The sequence below is a fragment of the Bombus vancouverensis genome, chromosome 8 (genome assembly GCF_051014615.1).
Source record: "Bombus vancouverensis nearcticus chromosome 8, iyBomVanc1_principal, whole genome shotgun sequence".
In the NCBI taxonomy this organism is placed as follows: domain Eukaryota; kingdom Metazoa; phylum Arthropoda; class Insecta; order Hymenoptera; family Apidae; genus Bombus; species Bombus vancouverensis.
Genome location: NC_134918.1, coordinates 5,851,157 through 5,878,480, shown reverse-complemented (window position 1 = coordinate 5,878,480; position 27,324 = coordinate 5,851,157). Strand labels below are relative to the sequence as shown.

The following is a 27,324-nucleotide window of genomic DNA, read 5'->3' as shown; positions in this document are numbered from 1 at the left end:
ATAATAAGAGGTATGACCAGTCCCAATTGAACTTTGCATTCTATAGATGAAATTAATAAATGTACGTGAGCTTCGTTACAATGATATCACGTTTCTTTTGTAGCTATTGAGCAACTGCTAAACGAGGACATTGAACAAGGATAAAATTCTTTTCTTGCTGCTACCTTATATTTTTTTAATTTATCAAAACTTGGAATTTTAAAAAGCTGTCTTAAAAAGCTATTAATAGCTTACCACTTTGACATAATTGAATTGAATTGAATTAAAAAATCTTTTAATACTTGCTAGCGCTCTGCTCGAAGATCAACAGGAACATAGTAACTTTATGTAAGATCAAGGATCGTTTAAATCTGCTTTATAGGATAATATTTTATCTGCTCTATAGGATAGTAAATTTTCCCGCTTATTTGTTGCGGTAAATTTAGTATCAGAGAACGTCATGAGATGGCGTTGCGATAAGCGAGAAGTTGCATACGCAGTATGATTCATAATTAGTACAGGTCTATAGTGCATTCAGTGCACATGTACCGAGAAATATGTGGGATTGAATGTACAACATAAATTTACAACTACGCAGTGTCAAGGTCTAAACTGATGACAGATCGTAGTCACTGTCGTCACTGAAAAGCGATATTATATATCCCTTAAGAGAGAAATAAGTTCGCCAAATAGTTACATAATCGTATAATCTTGGTCTTTGACCCTCGGTTCTCGGTTCTAACCTGTCCACGTGCCGTCTTATTGTTAGCACGAATAAGACGAACTTTGTTCAACGTAACAAATTGTGAATTTGTTCCAACATTGACGAAAGGTTGATTAGTAACGTTGAACTATAATATCGTCAGTTTGTTTAGAATATTACATGCGTCCGTAAAAAGAGGGTTATTGACGCTGTTAAAACGCGAGAATGAAGGAAGAGGTAAATAACAAAGAGCTGGACAAGGATCACTGGAAGCTTGAGGCGCAAACCATTATCAACGACGTAAAACAGCATGTAACGGACATCAAAATATCAGAAAAATTACGAAATAACAATCATTTCCTCTACTTAAATTTGATTACATTAGAGGGCTTGAAGTTTTGCATAGAACTATCAAGTGCTGGTTTTACCATCGTTGGTAACGAACACGACGACACATCAAAGAGAGAAAGCGAGCACTACGAAACGCCCTACAGCTTGTTGAATTTCGTTAGCCCGCAATATAGAGATTCCTTTGGAAATTCGCTTGTTCATAAGCTTAAACAATTAAGTAACTCACAGTGAAAAAATTTAATCAGAATTTTTTAATAGTGAAATGAAACACAGTTAAATATAGATGAAAATAAAGTGCTAATTCCAATTGTTTGAATACACACACATACACACATCTTTCAACAATAAGCGTTTAAAATCTAAAATAAATTATGATTCTCGTCAAATGCGTTTTCTCTTTGCACAGCACTCATTCAATCCGAATCTAGCCGAAGATATCCGAGTGCACGGTAATTTGCAAGGAAAGTGTCGTACTCGATACATAATACCAAATCTTGGAACTTCCTTTTGGCATTATATGCGCATACATATACTACCAAGAAAGTTTTCTCTAGCTGACAAAATTGCATCCAATTATCTACTATTGTTGAATATAATACATTAAACAGAACTTGTAACATATACGATTTTTAACTATTGGTACATAATTTCATTTAATATATAAATTACTTTCATTTGTCTTCAGTAAATATAAATACATTAATATAAATACATATCTAACACAACGAAAGAATCGGTACGAAAACAAGAATCTGATATAAAATAGACAAATTCATCATGTGATATTTAAATGAACTAAAGTAACTAGTGAAATTTATTTGATTACACTGTAATTAAAAACATATGTAAATAAAATCCATTAAACTTATATAAATGCGAAGTGACACGTATACTGCTAGATACGGTAGTGCAATACCAATCGCATCTCCATAGAAAATATCCCTAGGAGTCGAAAGATCAGTCGGTGCAAGTGGTAATATATCGGTTTTGTTTACCCCCTCCTCTACGTTCGTTGCTCTGTGTTCCGTTTGGCGTATTCCACTGTCGAGTTGTGAAGTAACGAAGCGGTTTCGCCGAATGTGTCGCACCGTGTGCGTGTTCCGTCATGCTCCTGAATGAGTTTACTGTCGATTAAGTGCCTAAAGACGAAAGAATGTATCACGTTTGTTGATATTAGAGTGGCTAGTGCTACGATGTCGAATGGTGCACGATGACACGCCCGTGAAAAACGATAACAGAGCCTATTATTTGATTGACCAAAGAGACAATTGAGAAAAACGCAATACGCGAAAAGGAGCCCTGCTTTGTGTATTCCCAGTGTGACATTCGTTGAAATAAAAACCATGCTTCAACCAAGAGCTACATACATCAGGCGGTAAAGAAGGTGAGGGACGAAATATATTTCGGTAAATCGAATGTCGAAGAACCGCGGAAGAGCTTTGACAGGTCGTTTGTTTTTGTTCGATAGTCGTACCCCGTTTCTCAATATCAGCATGAAAGGGGTGGGACAATTACTTCCCATATCTCTTTTCAACCTATATAACCATGGACGATATCGTATGTGTGGAAATGAGTCGCGATAGTAACGTAATATCACAGGTCGCTAAATATTCGTCGATTCTTCTCTGACGTACATACATGCGTATTTTAAATCTTTACATGTTTCCACATTTTCTTTTCGTTCTAAATAAATATTGTATTTTTTCAATGAAGCTGTATTTGTTAAATAGGAAAATTTAACGAGACTCTCTGTGTTTCACGTATTTGACAATTACGCGAGGTGACATTGTTATTTTTGTCAGAAATTCTTAGTTTATATAAGAACCGTTGTGTATCGGAATTTGTGTTATTCGGTTCAGAAGATTTTAGTCGACATTTTCTTATTTTTGTTGCATTAGTTTTCTGCTATCTTACGATTTCCCTGAAAATTAAAGTATGCAATGTATGCATTTAAATTTTGATAGTATTTACCACTACATAAAATATGCATTCTTGTAGAATTAAAATAAAATAAAAGATCCTGTAATGGCTGCAACGTTTAATTTGTTTATAACATGATTTAATATAAAATTCTACATTTAATGTCTAATTATGTACACTTATGTATATCATGTTGTTTTGCGCTTTAATTATTACAAAGTACCATGAATAACTTTTTTTAATGAATAGAATGAATATTTGTGCTAGATTGAATATGATTGATATTTATGAAATGGATAATGTGCCGATATTTTTTATTGTTTTACATTGCACGTGTTTTTCCGCGTAATATGTTCGTCATACTTCGAAAACAATGCCGATGTTCTAATTATGATAATCAAAATGATTCATCAGTTAAAGGATTGGATTAAAGGTGATAGAATGTGAAAGAAGTAACTGCATGTAATTTTTTTTCAGATGTTTTCTTAATCTCAAAATGAGTTTTGATGCTAGACAATGTTATTTTCTTCAAAATACATATTTTTGGTAACATTGTTAAAGTACAATATCAATATTTGATAATAACGGTTTTTTGATATTCAATAGTCATGCAGTTTTATTTAGTATGTGCTTACTGTCAGAAAAGTAGGTCAGAAAATTTGTTACAAATGTTAATTAGATATGGATGACCTCTGTAATGACATGAATAAATTATAGCAAATATGAACTGCATCAGTGTTTGAACTAAACTTCCTATATATGTACTATTTTTGGATAACACATATAATTGACTGTACATACAGGATTTAGATTAGATAATATCACTCTTAGAGAAAATTGTAGCTCAAAATAGGTATATAGGGGTCAAGTAAAATAGAATTATTCTGTGGTGTATTCTTTCATTTTCTTCTAACATTGTGAATTTTTTTTTATTAATTTTCTATTTCAATAAACATCATTAGTTTCATGTAATTTTGTATTATATTGATTTATTAATTTACTTTGTCATATTTTCTTCGTATACATTTCATTTTGCTAGACCATATCATGAGAAATCTTATGATTAATATTGATAACATTTGATAAACATAGCTTTTCTTGATAATGAGAACATACTATATTTATTTGAACGATAATAATGATTTCAGAATGAATGATGCACCTAGTCTTTTAGGGATTAATATATTTTAATTTCTTCATTTATTATATCTTTATTTACTGTTTAATAGTAATAATATTGAAAGTATTACTTATATTGATAAAGAGGAGATATATTTATTGATAGAGATATATTTTTACATATATATAGATTACATATACAACAAATTATTTAAGCTCATATATTAAGAAGATTTACAGTCTTACTAACACAGTTAGGTAATCATTTTTTCAGCAAAAGGAATGGCTAATTTGATGATAACTACGTCAAGTAAGAATAGTTCACGCAGTACATCACCTAACAGAGGAAATACATTGACCTCACCTCAACAATTTTCAGCTACTTTGGAACATATTTCAAAAGCACGTAATGCTTCACTGTAAGACCCAATTTTTTGTAGATATTAATATGTATGCTTACATAAATTAAGATTAAAACTTCTTATTTTTTTGTAGTATTTTACATGAAACTGAAACATTAAGCTTATGCTTCAATATGATATAATTAATGATACAATATTTTGTACTTACAAATAAGAAAAATAAGTTCCTAAAAAAAATAAATGAAAAATAAATAAAAGGAGCACAGTACAAAATTAATTTGACTTCGCAGTTCCCAAACAGGGGAGGGTAGTACAGGCAGTGGAAGTAGTGGTGGTGGAGGCAGCTTCAGCATGAAAGGTAGTAGGCAAAAATCACCAGGAACTGTGATTCGAGTAGATGCTATGGATGAACCAAATACCAATTTAATCACTGCCGAACAAGACGAGTTTGTGCCAAATATTCACCTACCAGCCGATGACGAAGGAGTATGTGTTTTAATATTATAAAATAATAATAATTAATAAATAAAAATAATTTCATTTTCAGAATGTTTGATACTTTTTAATGTACTGTAATGTAATTAATATTTTCATTTTTAAATAACACATTCATATTCATTTAAGTTCTAATAATTTATAACTCTAATAGTGATATGTTATTATATTTAAAATTATTGTTAAAGTATTTAGATCAACAAAATCGATACCATTGTGTTTTTAAATGTTTATTACAGTAGTAAATATGATTGTATATGCTTATATAAAGTTACTTATGTAATGTGAAGTTACGGCATGTAATTACACTGTACTGTACTACAAGGTCATCAATCACTACTGTATAATCAGGGTTATAGGTTAAGAAATTAAGTACCTACTTGCATAATATTGTAAGTGGCATCAAAGTTAGACTATCTCCACAGTTTCAGAGTGCAACCAAAGTACAAGTTAACAAACAATGTGCTCAAGGAAATGTGTTTTGTTAGTCATAATTTGTTTCTCTCTTAGGTTTGTGTATTTTAATATAACACTACATTTGTTTATAGGAACAATATCATGCAACACAATCGTTCCTATCAAATGGCTCCTCTGAATTAATAACTGATGATGTTGACTCTAACTCTGCTCGTGTTTGTCAAGCTATTGAGCATATCCAAAGTAAAATTGCTAAAACACGAGAACTTATAAGAATAGAACAAACCACACGTGATGGTAATTTTCAGCAATTATCAGTTAATTAGTATAGTGCTGAAGTGTTAAAACAATTATATGAATTATATGAAGGCCTTTATATAATCGCAATTTATGTCAGAGTATGTATTATAAATGTGAAATTTATCTAATGTCCTTTTTATTCCAGAAAATGTAAATGAATATCTAAAATTAGCTGCCAATGCAGACAAGCAGCAGCTTACTCGAATCAAAGCAGTATTTGAAAAGAAAAATCAAAAATCAGCGCACAGTATTTCTCAACTCCAAAAAAAATTGGATAGTTATACAAAAAAATTAAAACATTATGAATTAAATGGTGCACCTACAAGTCACAGACAACCCAGAGAAGTGCTTCGGGATATGGGACAAGGACTTAAGTAAGTATATTTTATCTTTTATCAACTGTCTGTACTGTATTTTAATTGTGCAATAAGCAATCAAATCAGAAGTAGATATATATATATATGGATTTTTTATTAATGTGGCTGATATATTTAAATAATCATTAATAGATCTAAATCTGAATTAATTGATATAGATTTTTATTTATTTTTATTTTAGATATTTATTAAAATGTATATATTATATTAATAGTTTATAAAGCATATTTTGATTGTACGTATTATAATGTATATTTTATAAAAATATGATGTATGTTATTCCTGTTGTTGCTGTATGTGCTTATGTGCTTATTTGAAAAAGTAAAAGTATTAAATTAAATTAAAAAACTAGTATTGCGTATTATAATTAATATGCTAAAATAAAAATTTTACACTGTAGTGACAAACGTGAAAAAGTGTTCCTTTAATGTAATTTCTTTGTGTTCTTTTCTTCTTTTTATTCAATTTCTGTTTTGTTATCCTAAATATAGGGTATGACACTTTCATCTAATTTAAGATTCACTTCCAGAAACGTGGGTGGCAATATTAGGGTTGGAATCAGTGGTTTTTCAGGGTGAGTGTTGGTGTGAAAATAGACTGCAATGGTTTTTTAATCATTTCATCATAACATTTATTATTATAATTAAGTTTTGACTATATTATCATTTTATAAAATAAATATGCAATGAATGCAGTACAACATTTATATATAGGTATATATTTATATATTTAAGCCAAGCACATTCAAATTTTAGTATCTTCATAAATATAAAACACAAATTTACATGTTTTAATGTATAAGATATTTTTATATAAATATAATAATTTTCCAAAGCCAATTTTTATAAAATTGGAATATTAAAGCTATTCCTGATTTTTATTTTTCTTATATGTTTCAGAAGTGTAATGTCCAAACCAAGAGAATTTGCACATTTAATAAAAAACAAATTTGGCAGTGCAGATAACATAAATACTTTATCTCGTGAGTAATTTTTATTACAAATTATTTTTTTAATTAATTAACACAATTTTGTCCAGATCTTATTTATTGTTTAATTTTTTAATAATATTTACTATGGAAAGTGTTAATTAAATCTTTGTGTTTTAAAAGCTATCACTAAGCACATATTGACCTATGTTAATAAATTGTGGTACTACAAGCAATAGTATGCACGTTTCTTTTATTTAAAATACATATACATATATATGTAAATACACTATTAAAATCGTTATATTATTACTTTAGTTGCTAATATGTTCATTATCCCAGAAATATAAATTTTTATTTATCTGGAATAAGATGATAGTATATATATATATATATAGTAATTTATAATGTATTGTAGTAATAGTACAATATCTTCTTACTCATTTCAACATTAAACAATAAATAATGTTTAATATTTTGCTGTCATGGCAGTTGAAAGTAGTAAGTAACATTTGGGCTAATTTTCTTACTATATCTGTTTTTTTATATGTAAATATATCATACGTGTCTTACTTCGTAAAATCTTAATAATTTTTAATACTATATCCTTTTTTGTTGTATATGATAAGGTACATAAATCTTATATATTTACACATTTGATGAATACCTACCAGATAAGCAAATTTGATGTGAGAATGTTGTGTTTACATATTGTAAGCTTTATATTTTTATTACTACTTTGTGTTACTTAATAATTTTGCCTTGTCTTTAGTGGCTTTCACATATTCAGATGTTTGCTATTTTATATATTAGTTATCCAATACATCAGCAAAGTATATTAAACACATATGTGGACATGAATTCAAAGAACAAAAATTATAAAGAAAAAACAATTTTTGTATTAGTTTACAAAACATTTTGTGACACATTATTGATGCATTTATATACAACAAAAATGTTTTTGAATTATCATTAACTGTATTTGAAAGATAGGAGTGTTGCAATACGAAAAAGCATACAAATTGATTAGTTATTAGCAGAGGCAGAATAGTTTGGTATTGGATAACATTCTAACTTGCGACGTCTGTGTCCCTGCAGATGGCTCAACTTTTTATGTAAACGATACACCGCGTGCAGGTAATGGAGATAACGCTAGTGTTGAAGATGAAAAGGCTCATCATGGATCAGCGACGCTGCCTGGTGGATGTAGTTTGGGATCAACTCATAGTGCTGCGGCAATGAAATTTCCATCCGAAGAAGGATCCGAATGCTCTAGTGTTACAAGTGAAAGTGGACCTGGTAGTAGGGGGCAAGCACACACATGTCACAGTAGTAATAATGCTGCACTTAGTCTTAAATCTATTTTCTCTGAACTACAAGAACATAGAGAAAATTTGGAGAGAATGAAAGATAAATTAGAAGGTTTGAAGGTTTGTTTCTGATGATTTAAGAAATAAGTAATGAAACAGAACAAATAAAGAACAATAACATGTTTCTATACATCATAATTTTAAAATTAATTTTTTCCTTAAACAATTTTAGAGTTTGCAACAAGAAGTGACATATCTTTCCCATGCTTTGCAAGAGGAACGTTTTAGAAGCGAGCGTCTGGAGGAACAAATTAACGATTTAACTGAACTGCACCAAAATGAAGTAGAAAACTTGAAACAAACTATAACAGATATGGAAGAAAAAGTGCAATATCAAAGTGAAGATCGATTAAGGGACATACACGAAATGTTGGAGAGTTGCCAAACTAAAATTTGTAAAATGGAACATCAACAACAACAACATCAACAATATGTCACTTTAGAGGGTCTGGATAATAGCAATGCAAGGGCGTTGGTTGTAAAGCTCATAAACGTAGTATTAACTGTGTTGCAAGTTATTCTACTTCTTGTTGCAACAGGTGCTGGTATAATGATGCCTTTCCTTAGGACCAGGTACAGTTATTTCATATTGTAAAGTTATGTTTGAGTTTTATTTTTACAGGAAAATAATCTATTAAAACCAAAACAAAATATTGGACATTCCAGCTTAATTGCATAAGCTTTTTGAAGTAAATTTTGTTTACTTCAATATATATCATCTTTTTTTTCTTTTTTTCATTTATAGTAAACAGATAACCATTACATTTTTTATCAGTTTATATTTCTGTTCCATCATCCTTGTTCCGTTTTCATTCACATACATTTCAATTCATACTTCATCACGTACATCGCCATCTGATTTTACTTTTGCGCACTCATTGTTTTATTTTGTTTTCGCATCTCTGTTGCAGTTGTACTAAGCCTCATTGTTTCATGTGCAGGGTGCGCATATTAACAACTACGTTTGTTGTATTGGGCATAGTATTTGTGCTCAAACAATGGCCTGAGGTTCACGACGTCGGCAGTCACCTCATGCGCCATCTTAAACAGACTCTCGCCGTCAAGTAGCATCGTAAGTAAATCATTATTATTTTTATGAAAATTTTACAAATTATAAACGTACTAGTAAAAAAATATGAAACAATATTTTATGTCCTTTAAGAAATCTATTTCATATAAAAAATTTAATGTTCTATTAATTTAGAGTATAAAAAATAACTTATTTTAGGGTGGTATACTTAAATTTACCATACCCTGTGATGAAGAAAAATTGTACACAATGATCAACATTTTGGACCCATTTATCAGTGCTGTAGTTTTGGAGCAATAATAGTAGGTATATGCGTAAATGACTTCATTTATATTTTAAATTTGATCATGTTCACTACTATTATATTGAATCAGACGAGTGATTAAATCTATTTGATACTGTTAATAGAATTACAATACACAAAACATATTTTGCTGTGCAAAGTGTTTCACTTAGGAAGAAGAGATTTAGTAGAAATAATAAACATAAAAATGTCTTTTGTCCCTTATGCAAATGTTATAAATTTATTTTGCGATATTTTTATCTTTATTTGACTAATTTTGCTAAAAAATAATACGTAATGATTATGATTTATGATAAGAAAATAAAAATTTCCATGAAACATGAAAGAGGCAGTAAATATGTAACGCTGTACACTGATATTGCTTGATTACATACGGCACATTGTTAGAAGAATTTACTCTAATGTCATGCGATTAAGTTCATTTTTACACGAATCATCAATTAGCATGAAATTTAAAAAAAAAATATTGAACAAGCGAAAGTACTGATTAAAAGATAGAAAAGAAAATTGTTCTATCATTAGTGTCTGTGGGAGGTGTTACCACCATTTTTGGAATTATAGTTCGTACATTTGATATTCTAGTAAATTTAAATTTGTGTAAATTTATCAAAATGCACATTTTGAAATAAAATATTTATAATTACAATCGTCCAATTGCTAAACAATGATATAAATTAAGAAAGCAAGAGAACACTTAAATAACTGTAGATATTCTTCATGTCAAAATGTATAAAATATGTGATATATTCCTTAGTGTTGGCAATGAGGTGGGGTAATTTGATTCTTATATGTAAGTTACAAATTATATATTCATGAGAATACAAAAATGTAAAGGTGAATAGAAGTACTTTTAGAACACTTAACATCAAAAGAGGACCAACATGTTTCATTCCTCTTATTCTACATATAACGTTAATTTGTTTCACATACGACGTAAGAAGGATACACCTTTTGAAATAAATAGCATTAACTGTTATTTGTACTCTCACGAATGTTTTAAACCACCACAGACACAAGAATGCATACATATTATATTGAATATAAAGAAATGAACCATGACAGATGTTGAAATGAGAGAAAGACTGATGGACTACATCGCTGTTACAGTTGTGAGTAATTTAATATTTGTGGCAATTTTGTGTTGTTATTCATTTAAAAAAATGTTAAAACAGTAAAATGATTGAGAAAAAATTTTTTTTAAAGTGCAACGGTAATTACAAAATGGTACAATTATACAAAAAGAGATAATTCTTAAATTAACATAGGTGCTCAAATCTGTGAGTGTATAAAATATTTTGGTCTACATAATTTTTTGATTCTATTATCGCTACTTAATGGCGAAATATCATTTATTTCACTAATTTTCTAATTTTCATCTTTCTGCAAGCACAGTATCACGAAATATAAAGTTTCATAGCCTAATATTATTTTGTGAATATGTGACAAGTAAAGAAAGAAATTATTTTTCGATAATTATAATCTTTTTTTATTGCTTAATACGTAAAATTCTCTTTATGTTTTATATAAATGCGTAGTTTCTAATTTGTATTAAGTTCATGCATTAGGATTTTTGTTATATGTTGGATTATGTACCGTTATCGTTTAGTTGACCTTGATAAGATATGAGAAATTGTTTTTAATTGACAAACAAAATCTGTAAATAAAATAATGTTTATGTAGCAATGTATTTTCTTTTTTTCTAGCCTGTTATTCGTGAGTACAACATCAAATTTCCGAACTTTTTTATTTAACGCCATAATTCTTTGAACTGCTATTTATATATGTATTATTGTCGCACCTCGTATTTTATTGTTATAATCACTGCTTTTGTAATATTTGTTCAACACAATTTTTATAGCTTTTATATATGTTCAATGCAAATACTGCCAAAAATTTAACATAAAAGAAATTGATAATTTACGAGGGATATAAAAATTAAGTTAATTAAAATTTTATGTTTATATTAAAAACCGAAAAGACAAGGAAGTTTGATCGTGTATTTATAACTTGATCAGGCAAAATTTTGTATTTTAACGGACTGCGTATATTTTTTTCTTCAGATTCATTTTCTTTATAATTGTATTATAAAAATTTATTCAATTAAATTTATTCATAATTATAATAATGTTTCCTTCGAATAATCCTCTTGCGTTCCTAAAAATAACCGTTTCTTATGTCTATAAATTTATAAATACGTCGCTGTGACTATACTAAGTTTACATATAAGCGTAAAAGTTAAAAATCAGTTTTGGGATCAATATAATGATATATACAAAATTAGAAAACAATTTTGTGTCTCCGTATTCTTGTACTAACTCTACATTTGCAAAAAGGAGTAAACAATTGCAACAATGATACATTACTGATATATTAAGTCTATTAGATTCGATGTTATATTGATTCTGCAAAAAGATTTCTAATTTTTTACGTTGTTTAAATCAGATTTTGACTAAAAATATATGTTTGTTATTGTATAAGTGACAACTAGACAAAATATATAGGGTGTTAGTGCGCTTATATATTACTATAATTACCACTATTGCGTAAATTTTCTTTCGAAGATTGTATGCTACTTATTATTAATTATCAATATTTATCTTTATAGTAAAAAGTTCTGCCTATATGGATAAGCAAACGATCGAGAAACATAAAGTGCAAGAATTGTACGTCCGATTCCCTGTTTGTAGTTTCGTATTCAGTAAACGACACCCTATATGTATTGTATAGCTTTAGATCGTGGTGCTTTGTAAGATACACATATAATCCAATATTAGAGAACTTGTTGATATCATCGACCACTGATTTAACGAGGGCCCCTACCTGCACGCTTAATAAGGACATTTACATAATAATGTGTGGACGTAGCAGAAAAAAGAAGCGATTAAATTAATACAAAAGAAAGAAAAAATAAGGAAAGAAATTATAAATATTTGTATAAATAAAAAATTGCACACATGTCAAACAACGACGGACGTATTTTGTATCTTACAATGTTACATTTTTCTATGAGTTTTTCTTTTTACCGCGGCTATTTACAATTTTATATGTATTTTGTATCAAAAAGCTTCATGGAGGATCGTAAAGCATATGCTTAAATAAGTTGCGTAAAATGTTAATGTAATCCTGGAACTTGATAATCATTACTCACACTTCCCATAATTTTAGGGGCCCCCTATATATAGTATAGAAAGGAAAAAATAACGAAACAAATATATTGTCATCGATGCCTTGCATAGGTAGTTAATGTCAAATTATAGATTAAATATTTGTTGTCAATTGTAGGACGATGTAGGAAATAGGAACAGCGATTGTAATGGAAATTGTTAACACGCTAGACACATACACATGCATATATATGTATATTATGCATACACACGAGTGTACGTATGTAATAGCTGCATAACAGGTCAGTGTAATAATGTAGTTAAAGACAAAAATAAGTTTATGTCCATTTAAAAAAAAAGATCAACGTACGCGCGTAATGCTCGTATTATGTTATTGCTGCTAAATTTTAAGCCCAATATCAATTTAGCAGCTCTTGTCATTAATATTATTATTTAATACCGTTTCGAAATAAAAAGAATTTTTAATAAAATTAATTTTTTTTATTACTTGGTTTAACCTTATTATTAACTAGATATTTAGAGGGTAAAAAGCAGATGACATGTTACTTTAAATATGTTACAACTAAACAGTAATAAATAAAGAATATTAGTCACGTGTATAGGTTTATAAAATTTAAAAATAAATTTTAAATCTGGTTGTAGAATTTTTTATATTTTTTCTGATAGGATTTGTCAATAATATTACAATCATCACAATTTTACAAATGTAATCATTTTATTGTTACATATCACAATTTCTACTATGTGTAGTGCTGAAAGCTTTTTTATTTAAAAGAAAACCGCAGAGATGCCACAGAAATATGCATGTGTTAAAGGTGATTATATATAACTTTACACTTTTGTTAAATTTAAGAAACTACATTGTTAATATGATATAACCACCATTCTATAGCATTTCCTTGCAGTAAAAATAGCTATCAGCCTTTAATTCGATAAATAATATTTTAATGTTTTACTAGTATCAATAAGAAAATATTTGACTTTCTTTATGATAATCATGTTTTATGTTATATAGCTAGTAAATGTGTCATTTTATTTTCTTTTTTTCATGACATTTATAACAATTTATAATGCACACACAATATAAAGAAAATTCTTATGTAATGATTCAAACGAGCCATTTTTCAATTTAGTATATCTTTAAATAAATAACATTTGTGTTATTTCATTAACAATGCATTGCATTTCTTAAAAATATGCTAAAAAATAAATTATAAATTAATTCATTTCAATTTTATATCATATGTCCATAATTTGAGCTTTGTTAGAATAAATGTAGATATTTAATCTTGGTATCATTTGATCGGAATTTGAGAAACTACATACTATACTATATAACCTTTTTAACATATGTCATTGAAAAAATGTATTATCACAAGCTAAAAATCAAGTCCTATAATGCACATACATTAACTGTAGAAGCTTGAAAATAATATTTATCTTTTACATGACTTAAATCTGACAGTATTTTATGGCTTGATTAACAATAATTATTAATCTTTGAAAGATTCCAGAGCAAAACAAACTGCAAATAAAAAAGTAGACAATTTGAAAACAGCAACATACTTCGGCAAAATACCAATATCGATATTTTAATGATAATGAAAATCATTTAATTTTTTCTTTACTTTCTATAGGTATACATGATTTTAGAAAACATTGTTATCCCTTGCAAAGAATCCTCGAAAATATATTCTTTGTATACAATTTTAACATATATGCTATAGTAAAGGAATACATTGTGGTGACTAATGCCGCTTCTTATAAAATGCAGACTCGATATTTCATTTTTTATCATGCATTGTTTGTATCTATTTACTTTAATGTTTCCCGATTTTTAATCATGCGTTTCAATCTGCGGTAATTTGAATTCCTTCCTGGGAATCTCGGAGTACAATTTCTGCTGGTAAGATATTTTTTATTTCGTTTTGACGAGGAACTGGTTCATCTTTTTGCACGGGTGCTGTACCATGGTGTTTTTTTTTATGACACATCATGGTTGATCTCGATACAAATGTTTTGCCACATGCATCACATTCATACGGTCGCTCTCCGGTATGTAATCTTTTATGAATGGCCATAGGAGTGAACTGTGTGAATGTTTTACCACATACATCACATCTGTAAGGCCGTTCTCCGGTGTGCAATCTCCTATGACACCTTAACGCTGCCCTTCTGGCGAATACTTTTCCGCACATATCGCATTTAAAGCTTTTTTCTCCCGTGTGCATTGTTGAATGAATTTTAAGATCGACTCTTGTTAAAAATCCTTTACCACAAACTTCACACAAATACGGCTTTTCACCTGTGTGAATGCGTAAATGAGTGTTCAGATAACTTTTACTAACAAACATTTTATTGCATACCACACATGGATACTGACGATTATCCATACCCGAATGTATTTTTTGATGACTTTTACAGAGTCCTTTGGTTATAAAACCTTTGCCACAAATTTCACATACATATGGTTTGACCCCAAGATGTCTATTTTGATGATCTAATAATGATTGTTTCGTTTTAAAATGTTGTCCACAAGTGTTGCATGGAAAAGGCTTTAAATCTGAATGTACTCTTTGGTGAAGAACAAGATAACTTTTAGATTGAAAACCTTTACCACATGTGGAGCAATTATAATCATATTGCCCTGTATGTGTAGCCGCATGTTGTGCAAGCCCAATTTTACTACGAAATGCTTTTTCACAAGTCACACACTGAAAAGGCTTTTCACCGGTATGTTTCCGCATATGTTCTTGTAATTTATAATTCGTCCTATACTGTTTACCACATTGAGTGCAAACTTTTGGAGTCCATTTCTGCCTTACTGTTGTTTGTTTTTTTTCTTCTATATTTACTTCATCTTGAGAAGACACTAATTCAGGTTCTGTGATTTGTTTTTCTTTGTCGATTGTTTTACTTTTATATACATCACATCTTTCCTTATGTACATTTAAGGCATCTACACTTGTAAAATATAAACCACAAGGACAACAGCAAAAATATTGTTCAAAATGTGCTATCATATTATTTGAACCTAATGTTGCTTCATTACAAAATGGACACACATACCAATGTGAACCTGTTTCATCAACTGTAGGATTATTTAATGCTGTTTCTAATAATGCATGTTTGGCTCTTTTTGTATATTCTACTAAAATTTCTGGACTTCCAGTTGTTATTTGACTCGTTGATGCCATAGTATTTGTTTGAGAAGTTGTATGCCTAGGAGTTTCACTTTCAACTACACGTGTTTCTTCTATATCACTACCAGTCTCTGGTTGAGCAGGAGCAAAATTCTCATGTGGTACCTATAGATTAAAATTATTTATCAAAGAAATTTGTATATTATTTATATTTCACTTCTATTTAAATAACTTACATTATCTTCAAGTACATTTGCAGGATCTTCTGTGGTTAATCTATCTCGCAACCTATGATATTCTTGTTTTATTGGTACTGATTCATACTTTACATTATCACAATAATGTACAATTGATTCTCGATTTTGATCTTCAGGATTTATTGAAGTAACATAATTTATTCCTAATTGACTCAAATGACCACTAACTGTTAAATTTCCAACTACAGTCATATCACCCTCCAAATGCATTGCTATTTGATGATTAGAAACCTGCAATACAAAAATATACACATTTAAGTTACATTTGAAGCATTATTGCATTCAGAAATAATTTTAAATGAAAATATTGTTGTAATAGATATAGTACAATTTATTTCAGCAAGCATATTAGGTTTATTTGTTCATTTACTTCTCGTATATGTTCATCCACCATTCTAGCTGTATCCCCATCTAAACAGTCGATACCAGTAACCTCAATATCTGTATCTTGTTGTCCTATTTCTTCTTGTGTAACAACTTGTTCGCCAGCTGCCAAATCTATTTCATCTATGACTTGCATAGTATGTATAGTAGGCTCTGCTGTTTCTTGGGGATTTACATGATTTTGTACATTTTCCATATTATTTTGTATTCTGTCAATATTCCTCTGAATCCTCTTCATTTCTTCTACTTCTTCCAAATCCCTTTTTGATATACGAACAATCTCTTGCTTGGCAATTTCTTTTAACATTTCCATGAATACTGCCTCAGTATGTAAACATTTTTCACGAAAATCAAACAGCTGATCCAATTTATAAGCACACTCTTCGCATACCACTTTTGGTAATTGATCAGTCATAGACACCTAAAAATAATCAATTAACTGACAACACTAATATATTTATTTTTTAAAGAGTATACGAAATGCCATCACAATCTTCAATTTTTTAAAGCAACTATCCAGTTAATTAAAGTTAATATATAGATTTCCCCTTATCATGAGGAGTTTGTGAAACCTTGCACCAATTTTCTTCCTCTATTTATAGTTAAATTAGAAAGAGGGGGTGAAGACAGAGCACTGAAGATTGCAGTGAAATTGCTACTGTTTGTGCATGATTTTACCTGCACTGGCAAACATGCGGCTATTTTCTTGTCAATGTTGCGCATCTGATCGCCGGCTTCGAAGATCGGTAATCCCATTAGAATACCCGTTTTGGTCGCACATAAACGACATAAATAATCAAATTCCTCGACGACGGCCATATCAACAGAATGAAGAGGATCGTTTTTTTGCCAGATTAAACGAAGGTACTTGAAGGACCGATCGGAACGATTTTACTTTAAGAAACCCAACAGCCAAGGTCTTTTACGTGATTTAAAAAACTTATGCCGTGCATTACGACATTCCCTAATTCGCCTCCTGCTGATCTTCAGTTGAAAACTTCTCTACTTTATAGATATGCATTATCCGGGGATATTTGTCAAGCGAATCTGCGTTCACACCATCGGAGACAATCAGTCGTGGCATCCGTAGCGGGGGAATTAACTTGCGTTGCTCTCTTTTCATCTAAAAAGAATTTGTTTCGTAGGTGGCGCACTAAACAGCCAAAGACTGAAGCTTTTTTCAATCGACTAACGAGCTATCGAATATCGAGTTCATTTACTATTGCATTTTTGAATGATACTTATTTCAATAAATTTAACTAATTTACAGGCATCTGCAATAATACTAAAAACAAGAATCTTTATACATATCGCATTTTAAAAAATTGTTATATAGTTGATAATTCATTAAATTATACATAACCTTATTAATACTGCTTCGTTATGGAAAAAGTTTCTATTTCAAATTTGATTTCAAATATATACTTTTATTAATTTATTAAAACTAAGATATACTAATAATCTTTTAAATGAGGGAGAATATATTAAATGTTTTTTTTAAATATTATATTAAATATTGAAATATTTTGTAAAGAGAAATAAAGGAAATGTATTAACATAGTTATATGTATGATATAAATCTATGTTTTTATTAACTCTTTATTTAAATATAATAAAACAAAGTAAAATTATCAACGCCATTTTATTTTTTAATTACGTTGTAGGTTAAATATATGTCAGTTTCTATAATATTTGCAAACGTTAGTTTTTATTAATGATTTTTACATACTAGTATTTATTCATTACTCATTTACGAATGTATCGCTATATAAAAATGATTTACCTGAACTGCTAACAAAAATGGCGACAAGTAAATCGGGGAATCAACAAAAAATAAAATTAGTGATAGAACGAAATAATTTAGATGAAGGCATTGCCAGTGAGTATATTTAATTATTTCTTGCATGAATTAATTATTATTTACTTTAAATACTTATTATAAAATGTCACGAGTTTATTGTTTACATACTTGAATTTTAAGGTTAGGTGATGATTCCTTTATTTTAATCACCTTGATTAACCTATTCTAAGTAAAAATATACATTATTTTGGCATTTATGGACTTGACCTTACGTTAAATAAATTTAATCCTTTCAAAATATGTAATTTTTTTTTAAATATAGTTTCTAACTTAAAAATAATTAAAATACATTACGATTATTTTTTCTAATTACAGAAAAAGCTAAAATTATAAAAACAAATTCAGAAGCTCCACGATTGTGCCCTTATTTAGATACAATAAATCGCCAATTTTTAGACTTTGATTTTGAAAAACTATGTTCAGTATCATTGTCAAAAATTAATGTATATGCTTGTCTTGTATGCGGAAAGTACTTCCAAGGTAGAGGTACAAACACTCATGCATATACACATAGTGTAGCTGAAAGTCATCATGTTTTCTTAAATTTACATACATTAAAATTTTATTGTTTACCTGACAATTATGAAATAATTGGTAAGAAAATATTATTTGACTATTTTGTTTATATCAAAAGATAATGATATTTCTTAATAAATAACTGTTACTCAGATTCATCATTGGATGACATAAAATATGTTTTAAATCCAACATTTGATAAAGCACAAATTGCACAATTAGATAAAAGTGATAAATTATCAAGAGCCATAGATGGATCGCTATATTCTCCTGGTATTGTGGGAATGAATAATATTAAAGCAAATGACTATTGTAATGTTATTTTACAAGTGAGTCAGTTTGAAATATTTAAATTTCTTTAATTCTATCTTATGAGATAATTATAAGAGTTCAATATTTTAGGCACTTTCTCATGTTACACCTTTAAGAGATTTTTTCTTAAGAGAATCTAATTATTCTCATGTCAAGAGGCCACCTGGAGACTCTTCTTATCTTTTAGTTCAACGATTTGGTGAATTAATGAGAAAATTATGGAATCCCCGTAATTTCAAAGCTCATGTCAGTCCACATGAAATGTTACAAGCTGTTGTTTTATGGAGTAAAAAGAGATTTCAATTTACTGAACAGGGTACAAATAAAATTATATTACAAGTAAATCACTTTTTTATTGATAACTTTTATATATTGAAAATTCAATTTTCAGGTGATCCAATCGATTTTCTTTCATGGTTTTTAAATGCCCTTCATTTAGCATTAAATGGTACAAAAAAGCGTGATTCTAGTATAGTGTATAAAACGTTTTTGGGTCATATGCGGATATATACACGAAAAATACCGCCACTTGAATTGGATGAAAGTCAAAGAAGTGAATTACTTCATACGGTAGAATATGGCGAAACTGTAACAGAAAGCCCATTTTTGTATTTGACATGTGATCTTCCACCACCACCTCTTTTCAAAGACCAATTTACTGAAAATATTATTCCTCAAGTAAGTATCGAACCATAAGCTTTGATCATCACAGTATCAGAAAACTTATCTTTTTTTTTTATTATAGGTCAATTTGTACACATTATTGAATAAATTTAATGCTGTAACTGAAAAAGAGTATAAAACATATAAAGAAAATTTTATGAAGAGATTTGAAATAACAGAACTTCCTCCTTATCTCATACTTTATATAAAAGTAAGTATATAATGGCGTATTAATATTATATGTTCATCTTTTATTTTATTTTTTACAGAGGTTTACAAAGAACACATTCTTTGTGGAAAAAAATCCCACCATAGTTAATTTTCCAGTTAAGTACGTAACTTTTAATAATATTATTATATGACAATGTGAAAGAACTTAAAAATATATACTGCTTTCAGAAATGTAGATTTTGGAGATATTTTAACACCTGAAGTAAAACAAAGACATCCATTTACAACATATGATTTGGTAGCAAATATAGTTCACGATGGTGAACCTGGTCAAGGAACATATAGAGTTCACATTCTACATAGAGCAACTGGTCAGTGGTACGAGTTGCAGGATTTACACGTAACTCAAATTTTGCCACAAATGATAACGTTAACTGAAGCATATATACAAGTATGTATTAACAACGAACATTTTGAATAATAGAGGGAAAATATACATATGTTTTTCTCTTTTTTCAGATTTATGAACTAAAAAATGATGTATATTCGGAAAATGGCAACAATTAAAGAAGAAGAACGATGTGGTAGACGTAATTTTATAAATAAAATGTTTCAATTTTTCACTTTACCTTATTTTTTATTTCATAATATCCCTAATAAATCAAAGATAATAAATAATATAATAAGTTTAAAAACTGACGTAAAGATACAGCACATGAAATAATTCACTACAATTTGTAATAATTTCTATATTTCAAAATCGCAGATAGTTTGTTAAAAGTTATACCTAAATTAAACATTTATCAGATTTTCTCGTGTCAATCATTTTATTAATAAGATTATCGTAAATTCGAATTTAGTAAAAAGAAAATTGTGATTGCTAAATCCTTTTTACATGTATATGTATAGCATCTAACCCTACGGACCGCCGATCGTGTCGAAAGCTGCCGAACTTTGCCGAGAAGATCGGAAGTACAAACTGGAAGTACAGTCGTGACGATCGGTGGGGAGAATCGGGTTTGGTGGGGATCGGAGTGTCGCGCCGAAGCCAAAGCGAACCGGAGTAGAGTCACAGCCGGCCACGCGAGACGGTCATGAGCGAACGTTTTCTACGGTTCGCGGTTTTTCCATCGTTCTTTCGGTCGTGCTTTTTTTCCTTTTATTCGTAGTGTACCGGGACAACGTTTTTCGTATATCGTATCCAATCGCGTTAGTGATACTGACGTTTTTTTCTTCCTAGTCATATAGTCGATTGTCGCGAGTGATTTTTTTCTGTGTGTACATACATTGTGTTGGCTAGTGTGTTCTCAGCACGTGGATTATTGCTGGTGGGATCGACGTTTGCTTGAACGGTGAGTATCCTTCCTTGTTTCCATAAAAACTTTAAAAAAGTTCTTTAAGTTTCCTCGCGCATGAGTTATAGCTTACAAGATACATAGATTTACAAATATTCGTGAGACATAATCATTGGAAGATAGGATGTATGTTTAAGAACTTTCGAAAATTATAATAGTTTGTTAGCGGTAACGGTTTTGTAATATTTTGTGTGACCGACACTTGAGAATCTCTATTACCTTTAAAGCGTTCCCGCGTAAGGTTATATAGTGGATGCGTATTTGAAGAAACTGTTGTGGTGTTCTGACGAGTGGAACATCTACAAACCGAAATGCATACACTAGAAAAAATTTACTGTGGCTACTTTTATTTTCCAATGCAGTGTCTTTTTTTATCAGATTCTACATTTCATTTTCATAGTATGAAATTCTTATAGTCATATGAAAGTGCTAATAAATGATACGTACATAAATGGTATAATAAGTAAAATAGTACGAATACTCTTTATAGCTACTGTTTATACATATGTGATTGTTTTGATGTACTGAGTTAATTCGAATACGCATTCATTGTAACCATAGCCTAAGATTGTTTTGTATACAAACGCGTAGAAACTTATTTCACTATCAACATGTGGAAGACTCGAAAAATTGAAGCGGGATAAAAACGCGGGACCCACGTTTCGATGCTAATTCTCTTATGGCTCGGTTATTCTTGTACACATTGACCACGATTATTCCGATTTGTGTCGGCGTGTTGGCAATACACGCTACCTTCCAGTAACCGCCCCGAATACCTGTTTCATGCGAACCTCAAAAAAACTGTCTGATTGCGTGGCCTCCGTGGCGGAGGAGCGAGTTTGAACGTTCCTCGGTTAAAAAGAGGGGAGGTACGTTGACTCTCGAAGAAGCTGCGAGTTTCGGATTCCTAGCATCTCGCTTGGTAATCGTTGCATCGCGTAAACCAGTTTCCGCGTGCGAGAGGATCTTCGATGACATATTGAACGTACGTCATCGGCGTCGCGTATTATGTATGTGAGATTGCCGTTTTTCTCAACTTTGCGTTTTTACATACCACAGGTAGTATCTATGTATGTTACTACGGACATAAAATATGTTAAATGTTGATTATTTTTTGTGTATTTGTAAATTAGGTAGAGTTTTATGATAAAGAGATTAATGTGGACGCGAAAGAAATATGGCGTCCGAGATCTTTGTACACATTGATGATTAATACCTAGATATTTTAAAATATTTTATATTTTGAAGGAATTTTACGATATAGCGAGTATGTCCGCTGTAAATATGATCTTGGATTTCCTTGTTAGAAAACGATATTTATTTTACGAATTAAACATTTAATCAATATTCGAATTTGGTACAGAAAAGGAGATAAGAAACGTTTATATGAACCCTTAGTAATAATTTTATCGTGGAATGTTGTTAATCTACCAATTAAAAAATGGATTGTTATATCGAATACAAATACAACCAATTAGAGTAGGTAAAGAAATTCGTACGAAGAATACCAGATAGTGTCATTCATCGTCACAAAGATGGGGTATATTTCGAAAAATGAACGACAAGTCAAAAGAAGGGGCAAAAATCGCGACGATAATTAGGAGTTGGTAACAAAGGGCAGGAATTGCGCGATTTTCTTCGCGTATATGTAAACCAAAGGGCTGGATGGGAAATTCTGGAACTGCAGAGGATGTCAACGACATGACTGTGGAATGTTTTAAACGTGGGTAGTGTATTAAGCAGAAATACATATCGTATGATGCACCGTTTCGCTTTAAGATCTTCCCCTGACGCTCACGTTCTGCTATGCCTAATATTTCAACGTCTCCGTATTTTGTTAGAGCCGCGTATGTAGAGAGAAGAGCAAGAAACGCGCCCGTTCTTCTCTCATGTCGCTTTTTAAGTTCGTGTACTTCCCCGCGATCCGCTCATGGACGTAAAAACGTGTCAAGGATGGAGATCATGGTTGTATTCATCTACGAGAAACATCCTTGAGGCACTTAAATATCGATTGAGGATACAGGAGTGCGTTGTCAAATGCTTCCTGTCGAAGCTGTTCGAATATGCGTACTCGTAACACACCTAGTTCTTTGTTTCTTCCACGCACTATTTTATTCAGTTTGAAAATGTAATGATATTTGAAGCATTTCTTTCTTCTCTCTCTCTCTCTCTCTCTCTCTCTTTTTTAAAGAGCGTATATCAGTTTACTACTCTTATAGGAAATTTTATTGATATTTTTTAGAAGAGTTTATAAATTTAATTTATTGTTTCTGTAGTATTTAATAGTACGATATTGAAAATAAATTGGATTTAGATGATTTTTACGAGGGTGGATTTATATATAAATATCACTTACACTAAATATTTTTGCGTTTGTATTAATTAATATTAACAAAAATTGTTAATGATTACTAGTGATAGCGAAGAGGAAATATTAGCTTTTTAATGAAACTAGTTTTAATTTATTTCCCTCCAAACTGGATTTACATCAACTTTTGGAAAAGGAATATTATTACATTTGTCCATCGATATTCTGTAGCATTCTGATGCAAAACAAGGTGATAGTTCTAATTTGGAAGCATTGATGGCTAATCTATGAATACATAATTGGAATGGTATTTAGTGACTTTTTTCCGAGTTTTTAAGTCCATAATGAAGTCGATTAGATAAAGGTATCTTCTCGTTTCTGGATAATTAAGCAGAACGATCGTATTTTTGGTAGTGATGGAAGATGTGGAGTATGCAGCTTAGCATGTTTTTACCGACTTGAATCTTAAGCTTATTAGGATACTGACATTACTGTCGAGTATTCAGTCGCCTAAGGGCATATAGTCTTTTTTCTTCTGTAAGTTAGGCGAGACCGTTTAACACGTTTCCATACACGCGTATCGAGATACGTACGCGTAATCCATTCAGTATCGAAGAACAGGAAATATCGTGTATTTTACTCTGTATTAGTAGACTGTGGATATGGCTCTTGAAGCACATTATATAATACGTTAATTCGAAATAATGAATTATTGAACGTATAAAATTCCAAGGAAAACAGGATACTTCTTCTCGATACGATGTTTCTTAAATCTAAATTATATTTATCCTATTCCTTCCTAACTCTTTCAAGATTAAATTCTTTTTATCCTATGAGAAAAATTGTTTTTTCATCAATTATACATCATAGAAACATATATCTCGTGATTTTGTAAAGAAGGCATAGTGTACTACAACTCGAGATCAGTTTCGATCAGATCGAAAATAAATACATTCATCGGTTAGTTAATTAGTAATTTATTAAAGTTCAATGTTTCGTACGCGTAACATTCCTAGTTTAATTATACGTGTATAAGAGCGTAAAATATTATACAAGAATATTTGATACACATCTTGAACCGAGTTAGACAAAGATCCACAAGGGCAAGTGCAATACGAAACCGTGAAAGTTAAAGATTTGCAATCCAAGTGTGTGTAAGGTTCAAGACTATAACAGCGTAAAATAGTCCGTGAAAATATTTAGTTCGACATATATGAAAGTATAAATCGCTATTTTCAGTCTACAAAATTGTAAAATATCATACCTCGACTCTTATATCGAACCTGATCCAAGAAGAATCAACAACCGAAAACTTTCTATATCGTGGCGGAAAACTCGGGTGATAAGAGAGTCGCAATTACAGAAAGAAAGTTGGTGCCCGTAGGTATTAAACGAGGGATCTCTTCTTTTCCTCCATTCATCGACGGTTCACTACGAGAGGAGGCTACGATTGTTTTCCCTCGGTGCAGGAAGTCGCTCGCATGCGAAATAAATCTGCAAGTCGGAGAAAGTTGTGGGTTTTGTCGTTGCCTTCATCGTGGCATCCTGGTTCTCCGTTGGTCGTTGAATGTGGAGTATAATGTGACACAAAGAACGTAGCCCTCGTCGTTGCGTGCAGGTAGATAGAAGGGAGAAGAAACTGCACGAGGAACAGCAGGTGCCCAGCTGTTACGTTGTAACACCTATACGCATCTGCCTATAGGCGAACGATTAAGGCTACGATGGAGTTTGTCGTCGGTGAATTGGGTTACACTGGTCACGTCGCGCGAAGATTATGAGGTTCTGAGCCGCGGAGTACCCAGCAACTCCTCCGTATCTCGGAACAGTTAGAAGTCGATGGTCCGATTAGAATTCCACGCAGAACCCCGTATTATCGCCTGCCTGACCGTGACTCGAACGGAGTCTGCCTTTTGTGTTTTTACTATATCGTTATTTCATGGTGATTCTGTTACGCGTTTGTAGATTCCACGAGGTATTAAATATCCGTGCTAGATATAGTTTCGTAAAGGAGAATGACTGCTTAATCGAAGAAATTTTTCGCAGATTTTCGTACAACAGGTGTGACGCTATAGTAGAGTCTTTGGAGTTTTATAAGGAAGTTTTTAGTAATTTTGCTATGAAGTTGTGCCAATATTTGCGCTAAGTATTATTTTACCATGCCGTAGATAACTGTTTAATTGAAGGAATTTTTCTTTTATTTTTACACAATGGAGATGATGCTATAGTAGAGTTTTCAGGTTTTTTTAGGAAATTCTTAGTAGTTTCGCCACGAAAGAAATGTTTTTTCCTTTATTCACGAAGAAAGCTTTCACAGTTTTATTGGAATTAAAGAATTTTTGGTAATTATGTTATTATACCATCTGAATGTAAAGGAGTTAATTATTCGATGAGGGAAATATTAAATAGATGTGAAACTTTGCTCCTCTGAACGAAAATTTTCGTTAGTACTTTATTCACTGGACAAGAAATAGCAGTTCCAACCAAAAGTTGCCTATTAAGAACGTTAATTTGCACGCTTTGTGACGTAATCACGTTACGTGTATGCGGTACGCAAACGTTGAAAACGCTTTGATTCTCGTGAAAAGATACGAATACGTATTGTAGGAAGCACATGTTATCGTACCTAATATCTAGAGAATCTTCCATGCATAAATACCAAAGTCACACACGCGTATTGCACTGTTAAATGTTGCAAAATTATAACAAATGATCGCAGAACTATTTTTTGAACCAATGATTTAAGCGATTTTAATGAACGATTCTTCTTCAGAATTTGTGAAGAAGACTCTGATCTATTTAGCAGTTGACCAGTCTTTAATTAGAAATACTTACACTTATTTTAAACGTATGATTAGTTTCTTTACGATATATTTATGAAAATGTTAGGACATTCTCATCAGCTGCCGCTGCATTAGACTGCGTTAATCGTCGTTGAAACTCGTTTTGCCAGCTTTAAATCCGCAAATCTAAGGATGGCCGGTGTTTTCTGATACAACAGACGTGGAACAGCTTGTAATGGTCGACTGCTTCCTGATCTTTTGACACTTTCTTTTTGCGAGAAGAAAGTAATATTTGCCAAAGGATTTACGTCTTCCTTAATAGCGAATTGAAGCTGTGCAAAAGTAACCAGGAAATCATTTCATTAATCCCCCTTGAGAAATGCGCGTCGCTTAATGTACCATATAATAAATCGAAGTTCAATTAAACGAAGGCGAACATGCTTGTAAAGGGTAGTCAAAGATAAAAACTCTTAGAACTTCGTGAAAAACTTTATAAGCATTCTTGTAAGATTTCATTTCATCTTATAAGAAATCCATAGAGAAACTGAAGATAAATTCCAATCTAGTCAATTGCAAAGAAACAAATACATTTTTCATGACTGTTGGTCCATCGATAGCGTGAAACTTCTGTCTCAAAGGAAACAAAAAGAATGAGAAATGAAGAGAAACAGGTTCAAAGCCACTGTATAACGAAATAACGCGTTTGCGAGCGTCTCATTCGTTTCTTTCCAAGTTACACAGCTTTATTTCCTCTCGAATGATCGAGATCGAAGTTTGTTAGATAGTTTGCTATA

The 27,324-nt window shown here is 30.8% G+C and overlaps 5 protein-coding genes across 13 annotated transcripts in view; 4 read left to right on the top strand and 1 right to left on the bottom strand.

Annotated features, from left to right (window-relative positions):
* The first annotated feature begins 907 nt into the window (after positions 1-907).
* Positions 908-1,264, top strand: LOC117164856 (GSK3-beta interaction protein). Its single transcript, XM_033348255.2, has one exon. The coding sequence runs from the start codon at positions 908-910 to the stop codon at positions 1,262-1,264; it is 357 nt and encodes a 118-aa protein (XP_033204146.1).
* Positions 1,260-13,250, top strand: Dmtn (transmembrane and coiled-coil domain 2 protein Dmtn). 7 transcript variants are annotated; one of them, XM_076620714.1, is made up of 11 exons: positions 1,260-2,417; positions 4,347-4,491; positions 4,725-4,920; positions 5,478-5,643; positions 5,792-6,020; positions 6,553-6,597; positions 6,923-7,005; positions 8,089-8,381; positions 8,494-8,894; positions 9,233-9,393; positions 9,550-13,250. In XM_076620714.1, the coding sequence occupies exons 2-10, from the start codon at positions 4,355-4,357 to the stop codon at positions 9,387-9,389; spliced, it is 1,707 nt and encodes a 568-aa protein (XP_076476829.1). In that variant the 5' UTR covers positions 1,260-2,417; positions 4,347-4,354; the 3' UTR covers positions 9,390-9,393; positions 9,550-13,250. The 7 variants fall into 7 exon arrangements, with proteins under 7 accessions (XP_076476829.1, XP_076476828.1, XP_076476827.1 ...); XM_076620713.1 differs by having other exon boundaries at positions 8,050-8,381; positions 9,263-9,393; XM_076620712.1 differs by having other exon boundaries at positions 8,050-8,381.
* A 161-nt stretch (positions 13,251-13,411) lies between these two features.
* On the bottom strand, positions 13,412-17,699 carry LOC117164851 (uncharacterized). 2 transcript variants are annotated; one of them, XM_033348239.2, is made up of 5 exons: positions 17,243-17,699; positions 16,551-16,985; positions 16,160-16,411; positions 15,176-16,088; positions 13,412-15,085 (listed from the first exon to the last, which is right to left on the bottom strand). In XM_033348239.2, the coding sequence occupies exons 1-5, from the start codon at positions 17,381-17,383 to the stop codon at positions 14,631-14,633; spliced, it is 2,196 nt and encodes a 731-aa protein (XP_033204130.1). In that variant the 5' UTR covers positions 17,384-17,699; the 3' UTR covers positions 13,412-14,630. The 2 variants fall into 2 exon arrangements, with proteins under 2 accessions (XP_033204130.1, XP_033204128.1); XM_033348237.2 differs by having other exon boundaries at positions 13,412-16,088; positions 17,243-17,698.
* A 590-nt stretch (positions 17,700-18,289) lies between these two features.
* Usp39 (ubiquitin specific protease 39) lies at positions 18,290-20,715 on the top strand. Its single transcript, XM_033348254.2, has 9 exons — positions 18,290-18,443; positions 18,741-19,019; positions 19,095-19,270; positions 19,344-19,569; positions 19,645-19,931; positions 19,999-20,127; positions 20,186-20,247; positions 20,316-20,538; positions 20,607-20,715. Exons 1-9 carry the CDS (start codon positions 18,365-18,367, stop codon positions 20,652-20,654), a joined length of 1,509 nt encoding a protein of 502 aa, XP_033204145.1. The 5' UTR covers positions 18,290-18,364; the 3' UTR covers positions 20,655-20,715.
* A 440-nt stretch (positions 20,716-21,155) lies between these two features.
* Positions 21,156-27,324, top strand: part of LOC117164860 (rap guanine nucleotide exchange factor 2) — a 249,658-nt gene continuing 243,489 nt past the window's right edge. For both annotated transcript variants that reach the window (XM_076621124.1, XM_033348263.2), the window contains exon 1: positions 21,156-21,439. The gene's annotated coding sequence lies outside the window, so the exon portion shown is untranslated. The remainder of the gene's footprint in view (positions 21,440-27,324) is intronic.

Excerpts from the sequence above, each read along its gene's own strand:
- LOC117164856 (XM_033348255.2), top strand. The coding sequence starts at position 908 with ATGAAGGAAGAGGTAAATAACAAAGAGCTGGACAAGGATCACTGGAAG.
- Usp39 (XM_033348254.2), top strand. The coding sequence starts at position 18,365 with ATGGCGACAAGTAAATCGGGGAATCAACAAAAAATAAAATTAGTGATA. Across the intron at positions 19,020-19,094 it reads TGACAATTATGAAATAATTG|ATTCATCATTGGATGACATA; the intron begins GTAAGAAAATAT and ends ACTGTTACTCAG. Across the intron at positions 20,248-20,315 it reads ATAGTTAATTTTCCAGTTAA|AAATGTAGATTTTGGAGATA; the intron begins GTACGTAACTTT and ends TACTGCTTTCAG.
- LOC117164851 (XM_033348237.2), bottom strand. The coding sequence starts at position 17,383 with ATGGCCGTCGTCGAGGAATTTGATTATTTATGTCGTTTATGTGCGACC. Across the intron at positions 16,986-17,242 it reads CCGCATGTTTGCCAGTGCAG|GTGTCTATGACTGATCAATT; the intron begins GTAAAATCATGC and ends GATTATTTTTAG. Across the intron at positions 16,412-16,550 it reads TGGATGAACATATACGAGAA|GTTTCTAATCATCAAATAGC; the intron begins GTAAATGAACAA and ends TTTGTATTGCAG.
- Dmtn (XM_076620712.1), top strand. The coding sequence starts at position 4,355 with ATGGCTAATTTGATGATAACTACGTCAAGTAAGAATAGTTCACGCAGT. Across the intron at positions 6,598-6,922 it reads GGAATCAGTGGTTTTTCAGG|AAGTGTAATGTCCAAACCAA; the intron begins GTGAGTGTTGGT and ends TATATGTTTCAG. Across the intron at positions 8,382-8,493 it reads ATAAATTAGAAGGTTTGAAG|AGTTTGCAACAAGAAGTGAC; the intron begins GTTTGTTTCTGA and ends AAACAATTTTAG.